The following is a 19,076-nucleotide window of genomic DNA, read 5'->3' as shown; positions in this document are numbered from 1 at the left end:
GTCAGGACTTTTGAGATGATTTTATAAATCAAGTTACAAAAACTAATAGGTCTGAACTATTCCAGAGAATCAGCTCCAATCTTCTTTGTAATCAGACAAAGGAAGGTAGAGTTCATTTCCTTCAACATTCTTTTGGCTCCAAAGAATTCTTTTACAACATCACAGATATCTTTTCCAACCAGTTTCCACTCTTTCTGAAAGAAAAGCAAAGGGAAACCATCCAAACTTGGGGATTTGTCTCCTTCAAGCGAACAAACAGCTTTGTAGATTTCCTCTCCCTTAGGGATAGCATACAACATTTTATTCTACTCCTCAAAGACCAAGGAAGGAATAGCATCTAGTAACTTGACCTATTTAGATTGGTCAATATCAAGATCTGAGGACAGCAAAGTTGAAAAAAAGGAAATCATTTCATTAGAGATTTCCTGGTCATTAGTAATGATTGTATGTGGGAAAGGTTTTATTGACATTGACGATGGTACATTTCATGATGTACTATGTCCTCCATCTTTGTCCTCTAACCTTCTCTCTATTTATCAAAATACACACAAGGGGACAATTGAGTTTGCACAAGATTCAGTGCACATTAGAGATAGTGAGACAGGCAATGTTGTTGCTACAAGGATTGTTTATTATTCTTCCTATTTATATACTCTCTCATTTTGGTTCACCATCTCCACTATCGAAGACTCACTCTCATTCACAAGAGACTACTGACGTGAAGTTAAGTCACTTGAACTTATGTGTTGAACTTGAGACTAGTGTTGTAACTTCTACACCTCCACCTCCTGTTCAGATTCTGTCTATTTCACAGGATTACTCTTTAGTATTGACTACAATTGTAGCTCCAGACACCGAGTCACCTACTATAGTTGTTGAGGATATATCAAAGGACACACATCTCCTCTCATATGACAGATTCAACACACTTGTTATCCCACCTCCATTGGAGATTCCCTTTCAGGATATTCTCCTTTGAGCATCAGCTAGGACCTCTAGCTTCACCTTACATTCAAGGGATTCACCCTCCTTGTCCACTGCCTTGTTTCTTTCAGATTGAAGCCACATTGGTATGTTCATCGACACATGAGTTTTTCCATTCTAGGGGGGCTATGGAGTCTCATTCCTCTATCATGGGGGGTTTCATGGTACTTATGGTCTTGAGAGAGTCTCTTGAGATATTACATTTGTGCATTCTTTTCTATCACTTTTTGGAGTAGGGTTTTTCCCACGTGGTTTTCATGTTTCTCTATTTCATAAAGATTTGGTTGTGATTGGTTACCTCATTGGGCCTTGTCGTCGGAACCCAAGTTTAGCTTTTTGCATTGTTTGTAGCTGCATTGTTGCTCATCTTAAAGGGGGGGTGTTAGAGTAAAAAGTTAATTTCATTTCATTTATTAAATTACCTTTACTCCCTTCTTAAGATTTCCCTTTATGCACTTGCATTTCCATTTTAATTAGTAATTATTAAATGTCATTTACCTATTAGGGTTTCCTTTTTAGGTTTTTCGATCTCCTTATATAAGGATTGATCATTTGTAGATATATCTCATCTTTTCGGTCTGATAATACAATTTTCCATATTTTCAAAGAAAAACCCTTGCCTCTTCTTTGTGACAGGTTCTTGCATGCATGTGTTTTTTAGGTTTTCTGGATTCGTATTGCTCAAATCCTACAATATACATATTTGCTTAACCCATCATTTTTGTTGCCCTACAATATAGTTTGTGAGATATCCCTTCTTGGTTAGATCAGAAAGTGGTGCTACATGTTGTGAGTATCTATTAACAAATCTGTAAAAATCACCTAAGCCCAAAATTCCTCTAAGTTGTGTGAGACTCAAGTATAGGCCACTCAATTATTGTGTTGACCTTGTCTAGATCTATATGTACTCATTGTGTGTTGATGATGTAGCCTAAGTATAACAGCACTTTGAAGCCTCGTCATACACACTTGGATTCCTTGACATACGAGGATTATTTGCCAAGAATACCCAAACCTGTATTAAGATGTGTAAAATTCTCCCTCCATGATTTGTTGTTCATCAAGATGTCATCCACAAACTGCCTCAATTGTTATATGTTTGGATGATAAGTAGGTTTTTGTTGCTCCTCATGTATTGGCATCAAAACACAATTTGTTGCCCACTCAACCATGTCATGACACAGGAGTTGTTCCATCCTCCTAAAAGATATAGTCCTGCAGCTAGAGTATCTAAGGGTTTTTATCACATGGCTCTTCTCATCCGTCTAAAATCTTATTTCCATGACACAAAGATTAAGTGTGAATTCACCATGTCATGAAGCCACGTCATCCCCAATATCATATCAATATCTCTCATGTTCACCACATAAAAAAATGCCTTAAATTCAAAGTTATTCATACGCATGGGCAGATTTGAAATCTTCCAATCACACCTAAGAGTGTATCCATCTGCAACCTTTACTCTTATACCCTCAAAGTCCTTTATATGTATGTTGCATCTCTCAACGAACATTAATGAAGTTATGTGTGGCTCTATGTCAAGCAAAATAATGTATGTTGCCCAGCTAAAACTCCATATGGCCTAAAGGTTCTATCACGCGGTTTGCTAGTGAGAAATGCTTCCTGTAGCTGAGTTGTCTCTTCCTTTTCAATCTTTTCTTCATCATGTTTTTATCCTACTGCCTCACACTCTTCTTAATCAGATTGTTGCTCTGAATTTTCAGATTTAGAATCCTCATACAATGCACACATAACACGCTTAGCCTTCCCCTTTGGCCTTAATGGACAATCATGGTTTTCTTCATTCAACCCTTTGCAACAAAAACACAACTTTATGTGCAAATCATTAAGTGTTTCTTGATGTAGGGTTGTTGATTCCCCCTTTGGATCTACCTTTTTTCTGAATTGCCCAAAGATGATCCTCAATCCGTTTGTGCATCATGCTATGATGAGATAATGCTACAATAATCTCATCCTCCTCCACCTTCAACGAATCTCTGAGCTATGAACAACTTCATCCACACATGAAGAACCCTCGAACTATTTTTGTTTCTTCATGTTTGAGATCATTACCAAATCCTTTAATCATCCAAACTCATCAACTTCATTGTTGTCATTGGAACAAGGTGCATTTTCAAATTCATCCTCTTTTTGAAATAAGAGTCTTCTAATGTTATCCATCCTCTTTTGTCTTTCTATGTTGATGATATTGACCCTCCCTTTGACTTCTTGAAGATGTTGTCCATTGGCAACCATCAATTTAGCATTTTTAGCTTTCTGCAACCATTCATCGTTCATTTCTTTAAATCTCTTTACGTCTTTAATGCCAAAGTATGTCACACTAGCTCTTGTATGATTGGTATCTTTGTGTTTGCTAATAGGTGTAGGACTTCCATCAATGAATGATATCATAGTGTTGACTTTCTCATTATCACAAGCCTCTATTTCATGAGAATGGTGATGAATAACACATTTGTCCTCAAACAAATCAGTAATGATATCATGCCATTGTAAAGTGTTACCTTCATTACCTGTAATCAAAACACTAAGGTCTTTTCCACTAAGTAGAGGACCAACCTTCATATGCACCTTATGAGACGTTACTCCCATAATCTCATGTGAAACCCCTTGTAAGGATGATGTAGAGAAAACATAGCCCAAGGTTGCCCTTATGAGTTATGGTTTGATCATACACCTACAATAAAATTCTTCAAAAATTTTGGAAGTAAATGTTATATCAAGAGAGAAGATGATATAGGGAAATTTGATCCTAGAAGTGATTAAGGCATATTTCTTAGTTATTCTACTAAGAGAGAAGCATATAGATGTTATAGCAAGAGATTAAGGACAATCGTTGAAAGTGCAAATGTGAAGGTTGATGAAAGGTTTTAGGTGCAAGAAAGGATACTTGATTATGATTTTGATGGAAATCAAGCTAGTACAAGTCAGAGACTAATAGTGAATCAGAATGTAGAACATGAACGATTCTTTGAGATGGATAATGAGCTACAAGTACAAATTGAAGAACCTAGATGGGAACCTAGAGAATAGCAAAGGACACCAAAGTATGTTGCAAGGAATCATTTTGAAGATTAAATCATTGGAAACACAATCAGAGGAGTAATGGCAAAAAATAAGGTAAGTGAAGTAATTTGTTTGATTTCACAAGTTGAGCATAAGACTACTAATGAGCCATGCAAAGATGATTTTTTGGTAAATACTATGAAAGAAGAACTTGATCACATAGAAAAGAACAAGACATGGGAATTGGTTCCTAGAGCTAGAGACAAGAATGTTATAGGTACAAAATGGGTATTTAAGAACAAGATCAATTAACAAGCTGAAGTTGTAAGGAACAAAGAAAGGTTAGTATGCAAAGGTTATTCACAACAAGAAGTTATAGAGTTTGAGGAAAAGTTTCCCCTTGTTGCAAGATTAGAAGTCGTAAGAATGTTTTTGTCTTATTTATCTAACAAGAACTTCGAGGTATATCAAATGGATGTGAAGTTAGCTTTCTTGAACGACAAAGTTGAGGAAGAGGTATACATTGAACAACCTTCTAGTTTTTCACTTACTGAAGACAAAGACATGGTATGCAAACTAAAGAAGACATCGTATGGATTAATACAAGCACCTAGAGTTTAGTGTGCAAGGTTGGATAGACATTTACTGAGTTTGGGTTTCAAGAAAGGTAATGCAGACAATAACTTGTATTTAAGGACAAATTCATATGGGTTTGAAATGTCCCTTTACTGATTTTGTATGATATTTCAAGCCTCAAATCAGAACTTTAAAATCAAACATCCAATATTACAAAGATCCACCCATTTCTCAATAAAACCCAAATCGGGTATGTCCAAAATAGTGCCAAAAACTTCACAACTTCACAAATTATTAATAAGTCTGAAAATGGACATTTTTACAGAAATTTCAGCAACATAACAGCCTACAAAATGACATTTCCAGATCTGTATAGCCTTTACACAACAGTTCACAAATGTAGGACAAAAACTATGCTCATCGAGCTCCCGAAATTAACACAAAAATGCTCGGAAACACCACAAAAACACTAATAATTTATCTCAAAAGTTAAATCATGTCCCAATACATATATTCAGCTCTATTTTAACATCTTAAAGTCTGAAATACAGCAGCAACCCAAACTGATATGAAATACTCAACTATACACACCAAACTCATACAAAAAACACACCCAAAAACCCACAAATCTACACTGTTCAGCACAAAGGCAAACTCTGTATGAGCATGCACATGGAATGGCTTCAAACTCCCGTCCTTAGCCTTCCTGGAAACCTGCAAACTCTCGTTCTTGGGTCTCCTTCTCCACAGGTTTGGTAGCCTCTGAAGAACAACAAAGAAATGAGCAAAAATCAAGTTCTGGAATGAGCCCAAAATGCCTCCAAACCCCTTAAAAGAGGGCATAACCCTAACTCACGTCCAAGAGGGGTTAATAAAATATAATTTAATAATAATTTTTATTTATTAGTCCATTGGTTTCCAAAGATTAGCCCCTTTTGCCGAAACTTCACCTTTTTGGAGCCTGCCTGCCTTAGCAAAATTTATTATTTTTTAATTATTTGAAAAGGGGACATGACAGGGTTCTTGATCATTGTTGTATTTGTTGATGACATTATATTTGGAGGCAATGATGAAGCTAATAAGAAATTCCTTGATAAGATGAAGAATGAATTTGAGATATCTATGATCGGGCAAATGAAATACTTTTTGGAATTGCAAATATCACACAATAAAGATGGCATTTTTATATCTCAAGCTAAATATCTTAAGGATTTATTGGTGAGATTAGAATTAGAAAATTGTAAACCAGTTGAGAAACCTATGGTGACTAGATGAAAATGATCAAGCAAAGATGAGTCCTCTAGTAGTATGCAAACTAGGTACAGATCTATGATTGGAGGATTACAATACTTGACACATACAAGACCATATCTAGCAAATGCAGTTGGAATAGTTGTGAGAATTCAACCAGATCCTAAAGAGACACATCTAGCAGCAGCAAAAAGAATATTCAGATATATGAAGGGAACATTAGATTTTGGCTTATGGTATGACAAGTCTAATGATTTTACACTATGTGCATATACTAATGCTGATTGGGAAGGTAATATTGATGATAGGAAGAGTACTGTTGGTGGTGCATTCTTTCTACGAGGCAGATTCATTTCTTGGTTAAGTAAGAAACAAGATTGTATCACAATCCACAGCAAAGGCAGAATATGTTGCAGTAGCAAACAATTGCAATCAAATTATGTGGATGAAATAGATGTTGAAGGATATTGGTATTGAATTTTCAAAACGTATAATTATTCATTGTGATAACATTAGTATTGTATGTCAAAATTTCAATTTTACATTCAAAATACTAAAAATATCACTATATGAATCATTTTCTGAGAGAAAAGATTGCAGAAAAGGAAATTAGACTAGAATATGTGAGTACAAAGGTCATCTATCTTTACTAGACCATCGGCTAAAGATACATTTGAGTACCTTAGAGGTATTCTTGGGTTAATGTCCCCACCCGATTCAAAGAAATTGATGGAAGATTGCATCAGTCAAGTACAATCAAAGCACTATTCATACATTTGGAAGTGATGCTTAGTGCCACTCCTATGGGGGAGTAGTCACATAGAGCAGAGTTAACTAAAGAACTCTTGTGTAATGTTTTTAGGTAATAACAGTGTCTGTTGGCACTAGGTACCATTTTTAGGTTGGCTAGATCAATGAGAGCACTTCAAATTTTCTACTTGGTGCCTTTGTCATTGATGTCAAAGGTGGAGAGATGCAATGAAAAACCTTAATTGAGGAAAGATACAAGAAGATTGATGTTAAAGGAGGAGAGATAACCAAAAGGGGGAGAGCATACAAAGAGAAGAAAATCGTATATCAAAGCATGAGGATATTCAGAATATTGAATTCAGATGAGAGATTGTTGGCGAAGTTGTCTATGTTGAAGACATTCAAAAAATTGTTTGGCATTCATGTTTTTTCATCATATGTTGCCAGTAATGCCAAAGGGGGAGATTGTTAGGATTACAGGTTTGGTTGGCACTTGGATGTTCTATTAGTGTGTTGTATTGTTGATAGGTTTGTTATTGATGTCAACATATATGTTTGAGTTCATGACAGATAGAGATTTTGTACATCGCAAAGGTTCATTGAGTTGGCGAAGTTGGCACAAAAAAGGTATGCGAGCTTAGGATCATGTTCACGGATGAGTACAGATGCTACATCTATGTTCATTTATGTTTATATGGAGTATTGCATGAATTATAGTTCATTTAGTGAAGACTAATAGCAGACCAGTGTGTGGGAAACAGGTTGGGGTAATTTGGTTGTATCTTATGAGCAAAAAGGAATGAAGGTTAGCGAACTTGGATCGTGGTTGAAGACATGTCTATGATGCTATGTTTAAGTTAGCATATCTTGGAGATCATTCTGAAAAGGTCATGGATGCTAAAAGTGTGATATTTTCACTGGCAAGTTATTTTGTTGGTGCAACGTGTTAATCCTTATTGGATAAAATGTTAATTGTATTGTAACGTGTGGAAGTATTATTATAATCATAGATCACATAAGTATAAGAGCGAATTCCTGAAGGAAAAAAAGTAAATAACATAATATAAAGTTAAACATAGTGTCACTATCAAATGTCTACAATATATGAAATTTATGGAATCAAAAGTTCAAAACATATATCAAAATATCAGCTAGAGTGTAGAAGACCAAGGCTCATAGTAGCCTGTGTCATGGAAGACTCTAGAACCATGCTCTCCCTGTGTTTGAGGTTGAACCTCAAGGGCATCCTCGTCCTCATCCACACCCACATAATCTTCATCATCAGACTCGGATCCATCACTCCTAGCCTCAGGGTCCTACACTCGATCTCCTTGAGTTGTAGCCTCCTCAACTACCATCACTACTACCTCTGTCTCCCAATCCACATGATCAACCCACTCCACATCTTCATCATTGAAGATAGGATCAACAATCTTTGTGTTTCACTTTGCATGTGGATCAACAATCTCGAATACATCAGTGATATATCAGTGCCCTGGATCTATCTACGAAGAAGGAAAAGGTTGTAGCAAACAAACTACAAAGACAAGATCATTCAATTTTTGTACAAACAATGGAAATGCAAGTAAGTTTGTAGAAGCCTCCTCCAAATGCTTCCTTTAGCTCCTCTCAATACTTAAGTGCAAGCTATAAAGTTGCACAAACAATCAGCAATCAATATGGGAGAGCCAACCAGTTTACTAATTTCTCTCTCAAAACTCCAACCTCTATAATTTTTTTCTCTCTATCACAAGCATTAGCAAAGGATGGAATGACCTTTTTAGGTATAATAGATGTTATACAAAGCACAAACAATTCACTTCTTTATTTTATTTTATTTGCACTTTATCAGTCATGTTGTCAAAGAGAGTCTAGAGCTCGAGACTCAGTGAGTCGAGAGAGTCCTTGGACTCGGCGAGTCCATGGTGACTCTGCCAGGACTCTGTCAAGTCCAAGGTCAGAGGCAATCTGTCTCTTTTTTATGGACTCTGGCTTGGACTCAACGAGTCCTGCTCTGACTCACAGAGTCCTGGAACTATGATTATAATAATTGTAATGATGTCTAAGAAGGTGTGTATGCCTTAATGAGCCCCTATGTAATTATTCTAATTGGGAAAGTCTTAATAGGCTGACCTAATTAGTGTTAGAACGAAGTATAATGGAAAGATGTTTTCCTTGATGGTTAATGTGACATTGAGTGTATCATGTATGTAATGTATGTGGTCAGAGGATGCAAATTTGATCAGAGTAGAGCAAAGGATGGAGTTGATGTTGGATTTGGACTTCAAAGGAACTATATTAGCAATTAAGTTACAATATGGTCAGTTCAACCTTTGGATATTTTATCCTAAAGATCTACTCTTTGTTTTTCACTAAAGCAATTTGGATAGTGAGTTAATCTATTTTCTTGTCAACCTCTAATAGGGTTGGAACCTTCTAACAAGGGTTCAAAATCTCCTCACGAGGACTAATGTACTGATTGCATCAAAATTGGCTCCTAACAAGGTCACATCCTTTCACAAGGAACCTATATATAAGTACATCATTTTGTGGGTGTCATCTCCCAAGGATTTCCCTCCAATCAAGGGCTTCCCTAGTTAACAAATCATTGTGTCACTGTGTATGGTTTATCTCTTGTTCATTATTTTGGTTATTGAAGTTGGATATAAGTTTGATTTTCTTACAATTGATTCAACCCCCCCACCCCCCTAGTTGTGTGGGTGGGCCTGACTTTGATTTGCTAACAATTCTCATGTCTGTGCCAGCGTTCCAAGCCCTCTCCAACTTCATTTGTAAGCCTACCAACCATTCTTACTATCCTACAATTCAAAATTATAAAATATTTTCATCAACCATCAATCAAGGTGTATTATAATCTCACAACTAGGCACATTGCTTCTTGGGTCTACTGGTTTACATTATCCAATCTTGTGAAATGGCATGGAACCATGGGTTGTTCAAGCCTCTTCACCATGCATATTGATGGCTTACAACCTATCAATCTATCCCCTAACTCAAAATAATGCATTATTTTATCAAAACCTCCATTCACCAAGGGTTTAAAACTATCGCCTTGTAAATTGAAACACTCAACCAAGTATAAGATGTACAAAGCAACAAAGCAAAACCTCTCCTTTGGAAGAAGTGTGGGAACATCGAACCAGACCTTTCCGCCAAGTTTCATCATTTTCCACTAGTGGAAACTCTTGTCTACACAATGATTTTGCTTGCTCAAAACCCTCACTAAGGTTCAGGAAAGTCAATGAAGAAAATCTCATCATAGCAAGATGCCCAAGAAATGTTTCTGAATAGACTTCAGGAAGAAGTATGGAGATGTCATCTTCCTTCTCAACAAAGTTATGGGAAGTCCTTAAGCTTCTCCATTCGAGCCATGGATGTTCTCTTTCTTAGAAGAAATCACTACTTGAGTGAAAATGATCATTTCGGCTAGGATAATCAGTGATAATCTCAATAGGCAGCTGATAGGATTAGAGCACACTAGAGCTTTCTCCATGAGTTCCTATCTAATTTATGTGCTTGCACAAGCTCATAGGTATCCAGAATTGGATTGCATAAGTGAAATGGGAAACAAAGGTAGTCAACTTAAAGTGTATGGTTATCAGTAGCTACATTTGGAGGAGAGGACTCATTTAAAAAGAGTCAATGATACATTTTTAATGCATATCACAAGGAATTTGCAAAGAGGCATTCACTCGAGATTACCATAGGAAGCCAAGGATTTGATCAACAGGTTTGGGTCTTGGTATAGCAAATTCCCCAAGTTCACATATATTAGAGTTCAAGGGTTTGCGGGATGTTCTTATAGGCTTCTGGTTTATCCTACCAATAAGATAGTGTTTCTCGAAGTCAAAAGACAACTAGAGACATTTGAAAAGATTCAAAGAGTCAAAAAGAAGGTTGGAGCTTATTTTCCCTTATTCATAGGAGAGGTCTTGAATCATGTCCATCCATACAAGAAGCTGAGAGAACAGATATAGAGTTGCAATGGTATCCATTTGACTTCTAAAAATCTAGGGCTAATTTTTTATCCCTATCACCACATTGGGAAAATTAATGGACAAAAGTACATACAATAGACACATTTCGAGTTGAAGACTTTTGGGCCAACTCAGTAGATGAGTATGAGACAAGGAGAAGGATGTGCTTGAGGAAACCAGTGAATTTAATTAGAGCATACAAGCTTTTCCCTGCACTTGATTAGTTAGAAGATGATGGAGATTGCATCCTGACACGTTATGAAGAAGAAAAATATGAGGAACTTCCTCCAATCAACTGCTCCAACTCTAAATTATAAACTTCTCCATATTAATGAAACCAATTACCAAGTATACTGGATGGTGGGTAGATAAGCAACTTTAAAAGCTATAGGAAGGGAAGGTGGTTTTCTCTTATGATTTGATGGGTAGCGTAGAGAATAAAATAGCGGCACACAGTGAAAAGAAACCCGAAGGCTGAAGTTCAATGAAGAGAAAGGATACAACTGAAAGCTCACTAAGTATCAAATTAAGGAAAGTTGTGAAACAAAAGAAGAAAAGATTGAATCAGGCTCATTCCACCACCAACACTTAATCTATAAGAGAGAAGGAATTATTCTAGGATCAAAATAGGATGTCAGTTGCTAAGAATAAACCACAAGTTGAGGAGGAAATTCCTTTTCAAATTCGTAAAGAGCGGAGTGTAGGTCCTAATTAACAAAAAATTCCATTTGAATTTCCCAATGGATATGTCAATAAAATGGGACAATATGGAGATTGATATCATAGGTGGAGAATTCTAGGAGGGGATGGTATTTGCACTCTGACCAGTGAAACTTGACATAGAAGACAATGGTGTTAAGTAGTCTACAATTCCCTCTTGGTTGAAGGACCGAATGAAGGCAAAGGTACTTCTTGCACTTGAACAAGAAGATGATACAAAAGTATTTCTAACCTGAGTGTCCCAAGCCAAAGAAAAGAAGAGGGCAAGAAACTATTCTATAATTCAACGAAATGAGGCAGGCTTTCATTCACTTCAACTGGCACTACCAAAAGATTATAAAATGAAGGAAGACATCACTCCTCGGGGATATAAAACAACCATCAACCTTGGCCCAACCAAGAAATAGCAAGAGGTTCAAGAGCTGGATGATTCTGCTAGAATGATCAAAGAAAGATTGAGGAAGGAAGAAGAGAAAAAGGATGATTCGAGGACAGAGAATGAACAACTGAAAAAGTATGTACAATATTTAATGAATCCCATCTGCAAAGGAGAGGCTTCATCCATTCCACCTTTGACTCTTCCACAAGGATTAATTGAAGAACTTGATGAAGTAAAAGTAATAGCTAGTGAGATAAGAAAGTGGATTGAAGATAACAATTAGCAGCAATATACAATCAAACCATTTTTTTCTCGAACAAAATCCAGGATTATGAAAAGATTTTCAGAACATCCAAAAAATAAGAAAATCTCGTACTTGAGATCCTTAAAGAATATCCCTAAGCAATAACTAATGGATGCCAAGGTGATAAAAGCAGGGAGACATATGGTTTCAGTAGGTGGTATAAAGCATTGATGGCCAGAGTTGAGATATTGGAAAAGGTAAAGGAAGATCGTGTCAACAATGAGGAAGTAATCAAAGAAATTTAGGACAAAATCTTCATTGCAAGTACATAAATGTTTGATTATGAAGAGCTTTGTGAAAGGGGTCAATTTGAAAAATCTTAGGATCAAGGTTCAAGAAAATTTCTTCACTATTGCAAGACCTATCCTTAGACAACACTTGGACAAGGCATCAACTTTCTTATCAATTGAGGATAGCTTTCGAATATAGGGATCTGATTGGATAGAAATGTTTTCACCTATGTTGATGAATTGGATATGATTAAATACATGGTTGATGTAATGCCAAGTGTCACTGTGGGAGAACTTGATCAAGTTGTGGCCAGATTGATCGGATTTTCTGATAATGAAAAGGATAACGAACACATTCTTCTATGTAAAAGCTATTGATGAGTTGTTTAGTTTTCACTGGCTCTCATTAGATAAGCCTCATGAACCCTAATTAGGGTGTAGTTGTCTTAATTGTGGCTGTCAATCTTAAATTGATCTAGGCCCTTTATTTGTTCTTTAACTCCTCTTTAAACCCCGCTCCTCTCATTTGTAAGGAAGAGATTTAGAGATTGTTGCATAAAAACTTCTTACGTAAATTCATTGTTCAATTATTGGCGAATATAAATACCTTTTGCAAGTTGCATGGTTATGTCTCTCACTTAGAGTAGATTTTTAAGTTCCAAGTTGTTAGATTAAAAAAAGTATTGGAAGAGAAAGCTTTATGTGCAATGAATATGTTTATATCTTTTACAGTTGGATGATTTTCAATTATTTTGCAATGTTAGTCTAAACACTTGAAATATATTTAACTTCTATTGTGAAAAACTTTTGAAATATCTCAAAAGATAGCACCATTCTTGTGGAGTTGTTGAATTTGGTAAAGTAAGGATAGGTTTTGAATTCCACTTCTGCAATCTTATTTCCATAGTTCATTGGATTAGTTCATACAATCAAATTACTGTTATAATTATCTTCTTAAACCCTCCTCTTTTGCACTTTGTTTTAGAAGCCTTTGTAAATGTTAAACCCAAAAAATCCAAAAAAAGTTAGAAGAAGGAAATTCAAATATGAAAAATAAAATCTTGAGTATCTATGTTAGTTCCCTTGGAAATTTTCAGAGAATCATCCTACCATGATAGTCTATTTTGAACAGCAAAAACCAAAAGAATTTACAACCATGGAGCCAACCTTTGTTATCACACACTTGGTCTATTTAGCACATTGGACGCTTTGTTCAAGAGAGGATAAAGTACCCTTGGTATTTCTTTTTGTGTTGTTTGTGTCATAAAACACACACCAACATAGCTCTAGTTTCCTTTTTTACTTTGAGTTAGCTTTTTACATAATGGTAGGCCTATTGCTTTCAATAAAAGCAATTCATCTATGCATTGTAGTTCTATCCCAATTTCATTGTGCAGTCAATACAAAATCCTCACATTGTGCAAATTATCTTGCTTCTTGATCTTGTCCTTTAGTGACAAGTGATGTGCTTGCAAACGATTATTGGCATGAGGGCTAATGTCAACTCTTCTATAGAATTTTTTCATGCCCATTGGGTTCAAACTGACAATGTCGTCAAGTTTACAAGATCTCAAAACCCTAAGATCAAATGTCGTTTTGTCAAAATATAAGCGATTAGAATTTTGGGTCAATTTAGCTAAAGGCGTGCAAATCAAGGCAAAATCTAGGGGCCAACAGAAAATCCAAGCATTATGGAGAGAAAAGGACATCACCATCATGATCAGAAGGGCCAAAAAACATATTTCTACTCTCATGCACTTTCTTTCATCCTGATGATGGATGATTAAGTGTGATCCGAAACATTGATTTTAAAAAATTCATACATAGTCAAAATTCTAGAAATCTGTCTTGCATTTTTAAGGATTGTGGAAACCTAATGGCATTATTGTCCTACATTTTGTCACCACAAAGACAAAATGCAAGTAACAGTACGAAACTTTTTCAACTTAGTTTCGCATTTCCCGAAGTCTAGTTCATTATCCAATTGGATAACATTGATCAACCAATCAACTCCAATTTGAATAACAAATTCTTTTACTGAAGGCTTTCGTCAAGTCTTTTTAGTTTTTCTATTTGTCAAGCCTATACTTGATTTTTGAAATCTACATCGTCCTTTTTCTCATTTTGAGTGTGTACTTGTTAGCTTTTGGTCTTTTGTTTTTTCTGAAATCATTGCTTTTAGTTTTCCCTTTGATTCGGTCTATCTTAGGGATTAATCAGAGTTGGCAATCAAAAGATATGATTATTTTGGTGCACGATTTAATATATCATGTAATATTTTAAAGCTAACATTCACTTTTTGAAAAATATAACATAAATTCACTTTATGTTATGTTTTTAAGTTACTCTATCATTTTAAACTTTCACTTAAAGCAACTAAAGAGCACTTTATGTTATATTATTAAGTTGAGTTGTTTTTTTTTTTTTTTCACTTAAGTGACTATACTAACTATATAGTTTGATTTAGTTTTTGCGTTTTAATTTAAAACATCTTAGTAAGTATTACTTTTTGAATGATATTTGTACAATATATATTAATACATATAGTGTAAATATTATTTATGACCCAATTAAGTAATATTTCTTCAAAAAATAAATAAACATGTGCTTAATTCATTACTTAAGTTGTGCATTACATGTATTTTAACCCAAATGCATGAAAATATGCATATGCACTTGAAGAGTGCATTTTGCACTAGAAAGAAGTCAAAACATGTCTTTTAAAAACATGTAATGGTCATCCTAGAATGACTTTTGCATATTTTAAAATGTGTAATGACCCTTGGAGAGTGTGTAAGTTTTTAAAATATGCATATGCACTTGGAGAATGCTTTTTTCATTTTGAGGTCATATTGCATATTTTTAAAACATGTAATGGCACCTTGAGAATGTGTTTTTACTTGGGCAAGTCATATTGCATATTTTTAAACATGTAATGGCACCTTGAGAGTGCGATTTTTACCAACATCATATGCATTTGCATTTGGTAACCACGTTTTTCCTCTAAGAGAAAAATCGTTCATGTTTGTGCCCTTGAAGAACATGTTTTTGGATAGAAACTCCAGATTTGTCCATTCCATGAATGAAATCCATTCTACAAGGGGTGTATTGGCATTTCCATGCCTTTCCATGCTTAAAACATTTAATCAAGTTTTTGAAATATGCATATGCACTTGGAGAATGCCTTTTTCATCTTGAGGTCATATTGCATATTTTTAAAACATGTGATGGCACCCTAAGAATGTATTTTTACTTGGGCAAGTCATATTGCATATTTTTATATATGTAATGGCACCTTGAGAGTGCATTTTTGACCAACATCATATGCATTTGCATTTGGTTACCACGTTTTTCCTCTAAGAGAAAAATCGTTCATGTTTGTGCCCTTGAAGAACACATTTTTGGATAGAAACTCCAGATTTGTCCATTCCATGGCATGAAATCCATTCCACAAGGGGTGTTTTAGCATTTTCATGCCTTTCAATGCTTAAAACGTTTAATCTCCTTGTGAAAAATGTTGTTTCTCATTACATTTCAAGGGCATGTTTTGGTTTAAAATGCCCAAATTTGGGGATTTCCAGCTTGCATTTCCCATTAATGGATGGTCGTTTTCAAGTTTGCAGGCACTAATATTATTGGAAGTCACATTTTTGCATTCTAAGAGCAAAAATGATTCATGTCAAGGCTCCAAGAGACCACGTTTTTGATAAAAATGGGTTTCCTTGAGCATTTTGTCAAAAAAATGACCCATGCATTGGTGATAGTTGACCACATTTTTGGACATATCCATGAAAAACAGTTGTTGCTCATTTCGGATTCATCATTGCAAAGTTGAAGAGGTCAAAGTTGTTTTGAGAATTTTTCAAAGTTGGAGCTTCTTTCTCCTCCATTTTTGGCTCATTTGTAATGTTCTGTTCTCGACGACTCATGCAGGAAGATCAATCGGTCATACATTAATGATTATGTGCTCAATAGGGAGGTCGTATGTTAGCATGGTAGGGAGGTTGTACGGTAGCATGGGAGAAGACAGTGCAAAATGGAAAGGGGCCATACAGTAGTGATGGAGCAAGAACAGTACGGTGCAAGCTGAATGAGGAGTCGTACGGTAATCACTGGAGAAATTGTGCGGTTGTGATGGAATGGTCGTATGGTGGTGACAGGGTGGTTGTACGGTTGTCTTAGGAGGTCATATGGTGAGGAGGGAGATATTGTACAGTGATGGAGATGAAGCGTACGGTGAGGGTAAAGAAGTCATGCGGCGATGAGGGTGACGTTGTACAGAGCCAATCTTCATATTTACTAATGCTAATTCATCCGAATGAATTGATAACTCAAGGAAATTGTACAAAGAGACACCAAAGTATATTGAAATAAACATCCAGACTAAAATGGTGTTTCGAATTTGCCAAATCCGAAGCAAATTAATACACCGACGAAATAGGGTGAGGGTTGAATCCCACCGAAACTAGAGAAACCGAGGAGGGAAGATCTTTCACTACCAAAATGGAAAACAATATTGAACTCCAATAGGAATTTGCAGTACAAAGAAAATAATCTAAATCGCATACCACCTACTACCTACATGTTGTGCTTAAATACCCTTCGAAGGAACTTTCCGAGGGTTTACAAAAATAGCCAACGGCCACACCTACGAAAACAATTAAATAAAAATCGGTCCATGATATACTAAATCAATTGGCCCATACACAAAGGTTTGATTAATTATTTATTATATGACAGAAACATTATAGTTCGCCTGTTCCAAAATTTGTTTGTCCTCAAGCAAATGCAATGTCAAATGCTGCAGAATGTGTTCACCTTCCCAAGTCGTGTCATCCAACGGCAAGTGTTTCCAACGTACCAAGTATTCCATCAAGATACAGTTCCACAAAGTCTTCTCACGTACATCAATGATCTCGGTCAGTTCCAATATGAGCTTCCCTTCTTCATTGAGCGGCAGAAGATCTACAGTTACTACGATGTTCTATCCCACAAATTTCTTCGAGCAGGAGACATGAAAGACATTATGGATGCGGCTTCCTTTTGGAAGTTCCAGTTCATAGGCAACTTGACCGATGCAGCAAGCTACACAATAAAAACTATAAAAACATGGCTTCAATTTTTCTTTCCCTTTTGCCTTCAATGAGGATTGCCTATACGGTTGGAGTTTCAGATAGACCAAGTCTCCCACTTCAAAACTTCTCTCGATCCAGTGTTTGTCGACGTACATCTTTTGTTGATTATGCGCCCTTTGTAAGTTCTCCTTCAAGAATCTCAGGATGTCTTGCCCTTCCTAAAGTTAGTCCCTCGCCCTTGGTGCGCAGTTGTCACCCAATACCATGTCGATAAATGAAATGGGTTCATACTTGTATAATGCTTTGAAGGATGTCACCCCAATGGACATGTGATAACCCCAAATGCATCCATTTGACCCATGCCCATTGTTGTGTCGAAACGTAGTTCTGGAGGTAGCTTTCTAGCCACTTGTTCACAATCTTCGTATGTATGTATGAGGGTAGTAGCTAGTACTTGGCGACAAATTTGTTTGTGCCAATCAAAACAATTATGTCCAAAAAATACTGATAAACCAACCATCTCTATCACTAACAATGTTTTAGGGTAACCCGTGCAGATGAAAAACTTCTTTGAAAAATAGGTTAGCCACCTGCACGGCAAGGATATCTAAGGAGATGGCAAAAAAGTGTGCATACTCTGTCAGTCTATCAACCACCACAAAGATACAATCCTCCTTGTTTACATTAGGAAGTTTGGTGATAAAGTCCATAGAGATACTTTCCCATTTTTGTTCTGGTATAGGAAAGGGTTGTAGTAACTCGGCACGTAAAGTGTGTTTGGATTTGTTTTGCTAACAGGCTGCACATTTCCATACGTACTGCAACACATCTCTTTTAAGTCTTTTCCATGAAAATCTCTCCCTAAGCTATCTATAGGTTTTGAGAAAACCTAGGTGTCCAACCAAGGGTGGGGTATCTATTTCCTTAAGGATTTTCTACTTCAATTTGGATTTAGGCACCAAGTATATTTGATCCTTATAGTAAATGATGTCATCCCACCACCTTGCGTCGGCCCTCCTGAGTGTCACCATCCATTAGCTTACATGCAAATGTGTCTTTGGAATATTCCACCAATAAGTGTGCCTTCCAATCCACTGAAATCTGAGATAGCAAACAGATGGCAGGTTTTCCTGACATGGCACCTACAACCACATTGTTCTTTCCCTTTACATATTCACTGTCGAAATCGAAAATCTGAATCTTACTTACCCATTTTGTTGTCTCTCGTTTCGATCCCATTGCTCCAGAAAATATCTCAAACTATTATTATCGGCACGAACGACAAACTTGTCACCTACTAGATATTGTCGGAATTTGACCAGTGCATGCACGATGGCTAGCATCTCTTAGTCATAAATGGTATACACTCCGCTTGTGTAAGCTTCCGACTCTCATAGGCTATAGGGTGTCTATCTTGCATTAATACCATGTCAATACCTTCTTCGGATGCGTCACACTCTAGAATTAATGGTTGAGTGCAATTGGGTAAGGCGAGAACTGGGCAAGTGCTCATAGCTTATTTTAACTTATCAAAAGTGTGTTGTGTTCTTTCATTCCACTGAAAGGAACCTTTCTTAGTCAAATCTGTTAATGGTGCATCAAGCTAAGAGAAACCATTTACAAACCTTTGATAATAACTACACAATCTCAAGAACCCTCGTAACTCAGAGTGCGATTTTGGTGGGGGCCAATCCATGATAGCTTGAATCTTCTCTTGGTGGACCTGGACTTTATATTTACTGATGATGTGCCTTAGGTATAATATTGTTGTCATTCCAAATTTAC

The 19,076-nt window shown here is 36.2% G+C and overlaps 1 protein-coding gene across 4 annotated transcripts in view; it reads right to left on the bottom strand.

Moving 5' to 3' along the window:
* Positions 1–19,076, bottom strand: part of LOC149538820 (recQ-mediated instability-like protein) — a 100,426-nt gene that overhangs the window by 17,660 nt on the left and 63,690 nt on the right. For 2 of the 4 annotated variants that reach the window (XM_089800140.1, XM_089800141.1), the window contains one exon: positions 5,031–5,346. The exons of the other annotated variants lie outside the window; for them this stretch is intronic. In XM_089800140.1, the coding sequence (XP_089656266.1) occupies positions 5,110–5,346 (237 nt within the window). In that variant the 3' untranslated portion in view covers positions 5,031–5,109. Of the gene's footprint in view, positions 1–5,030; positions 5,347–19,076 lie in introns of those variants that run through there. 4 annotated transcript variants of the gene reach the window in all.

Source organism: Cupressus sempervirens, chromosome 9 (genome assembly GCF_028749045.1).
Source record: "Cupressus sempervirens isolate cs-2001-9-10 chromosome 9, ASM2874904v1, whole genome shotgun sequence".
Lineage (NCBI taxonomy): Eukaryota > Viridiplantae > Streptophyta > Pinopsida > Cupressales > Cupressaceae > Cupressus > Cupressus sempervirens.
The sequence above is the reverse complement of the archived record's forward strand: the minus strand, read 5'-3'. Positions and strand labels throughout refer to the sequence as shown.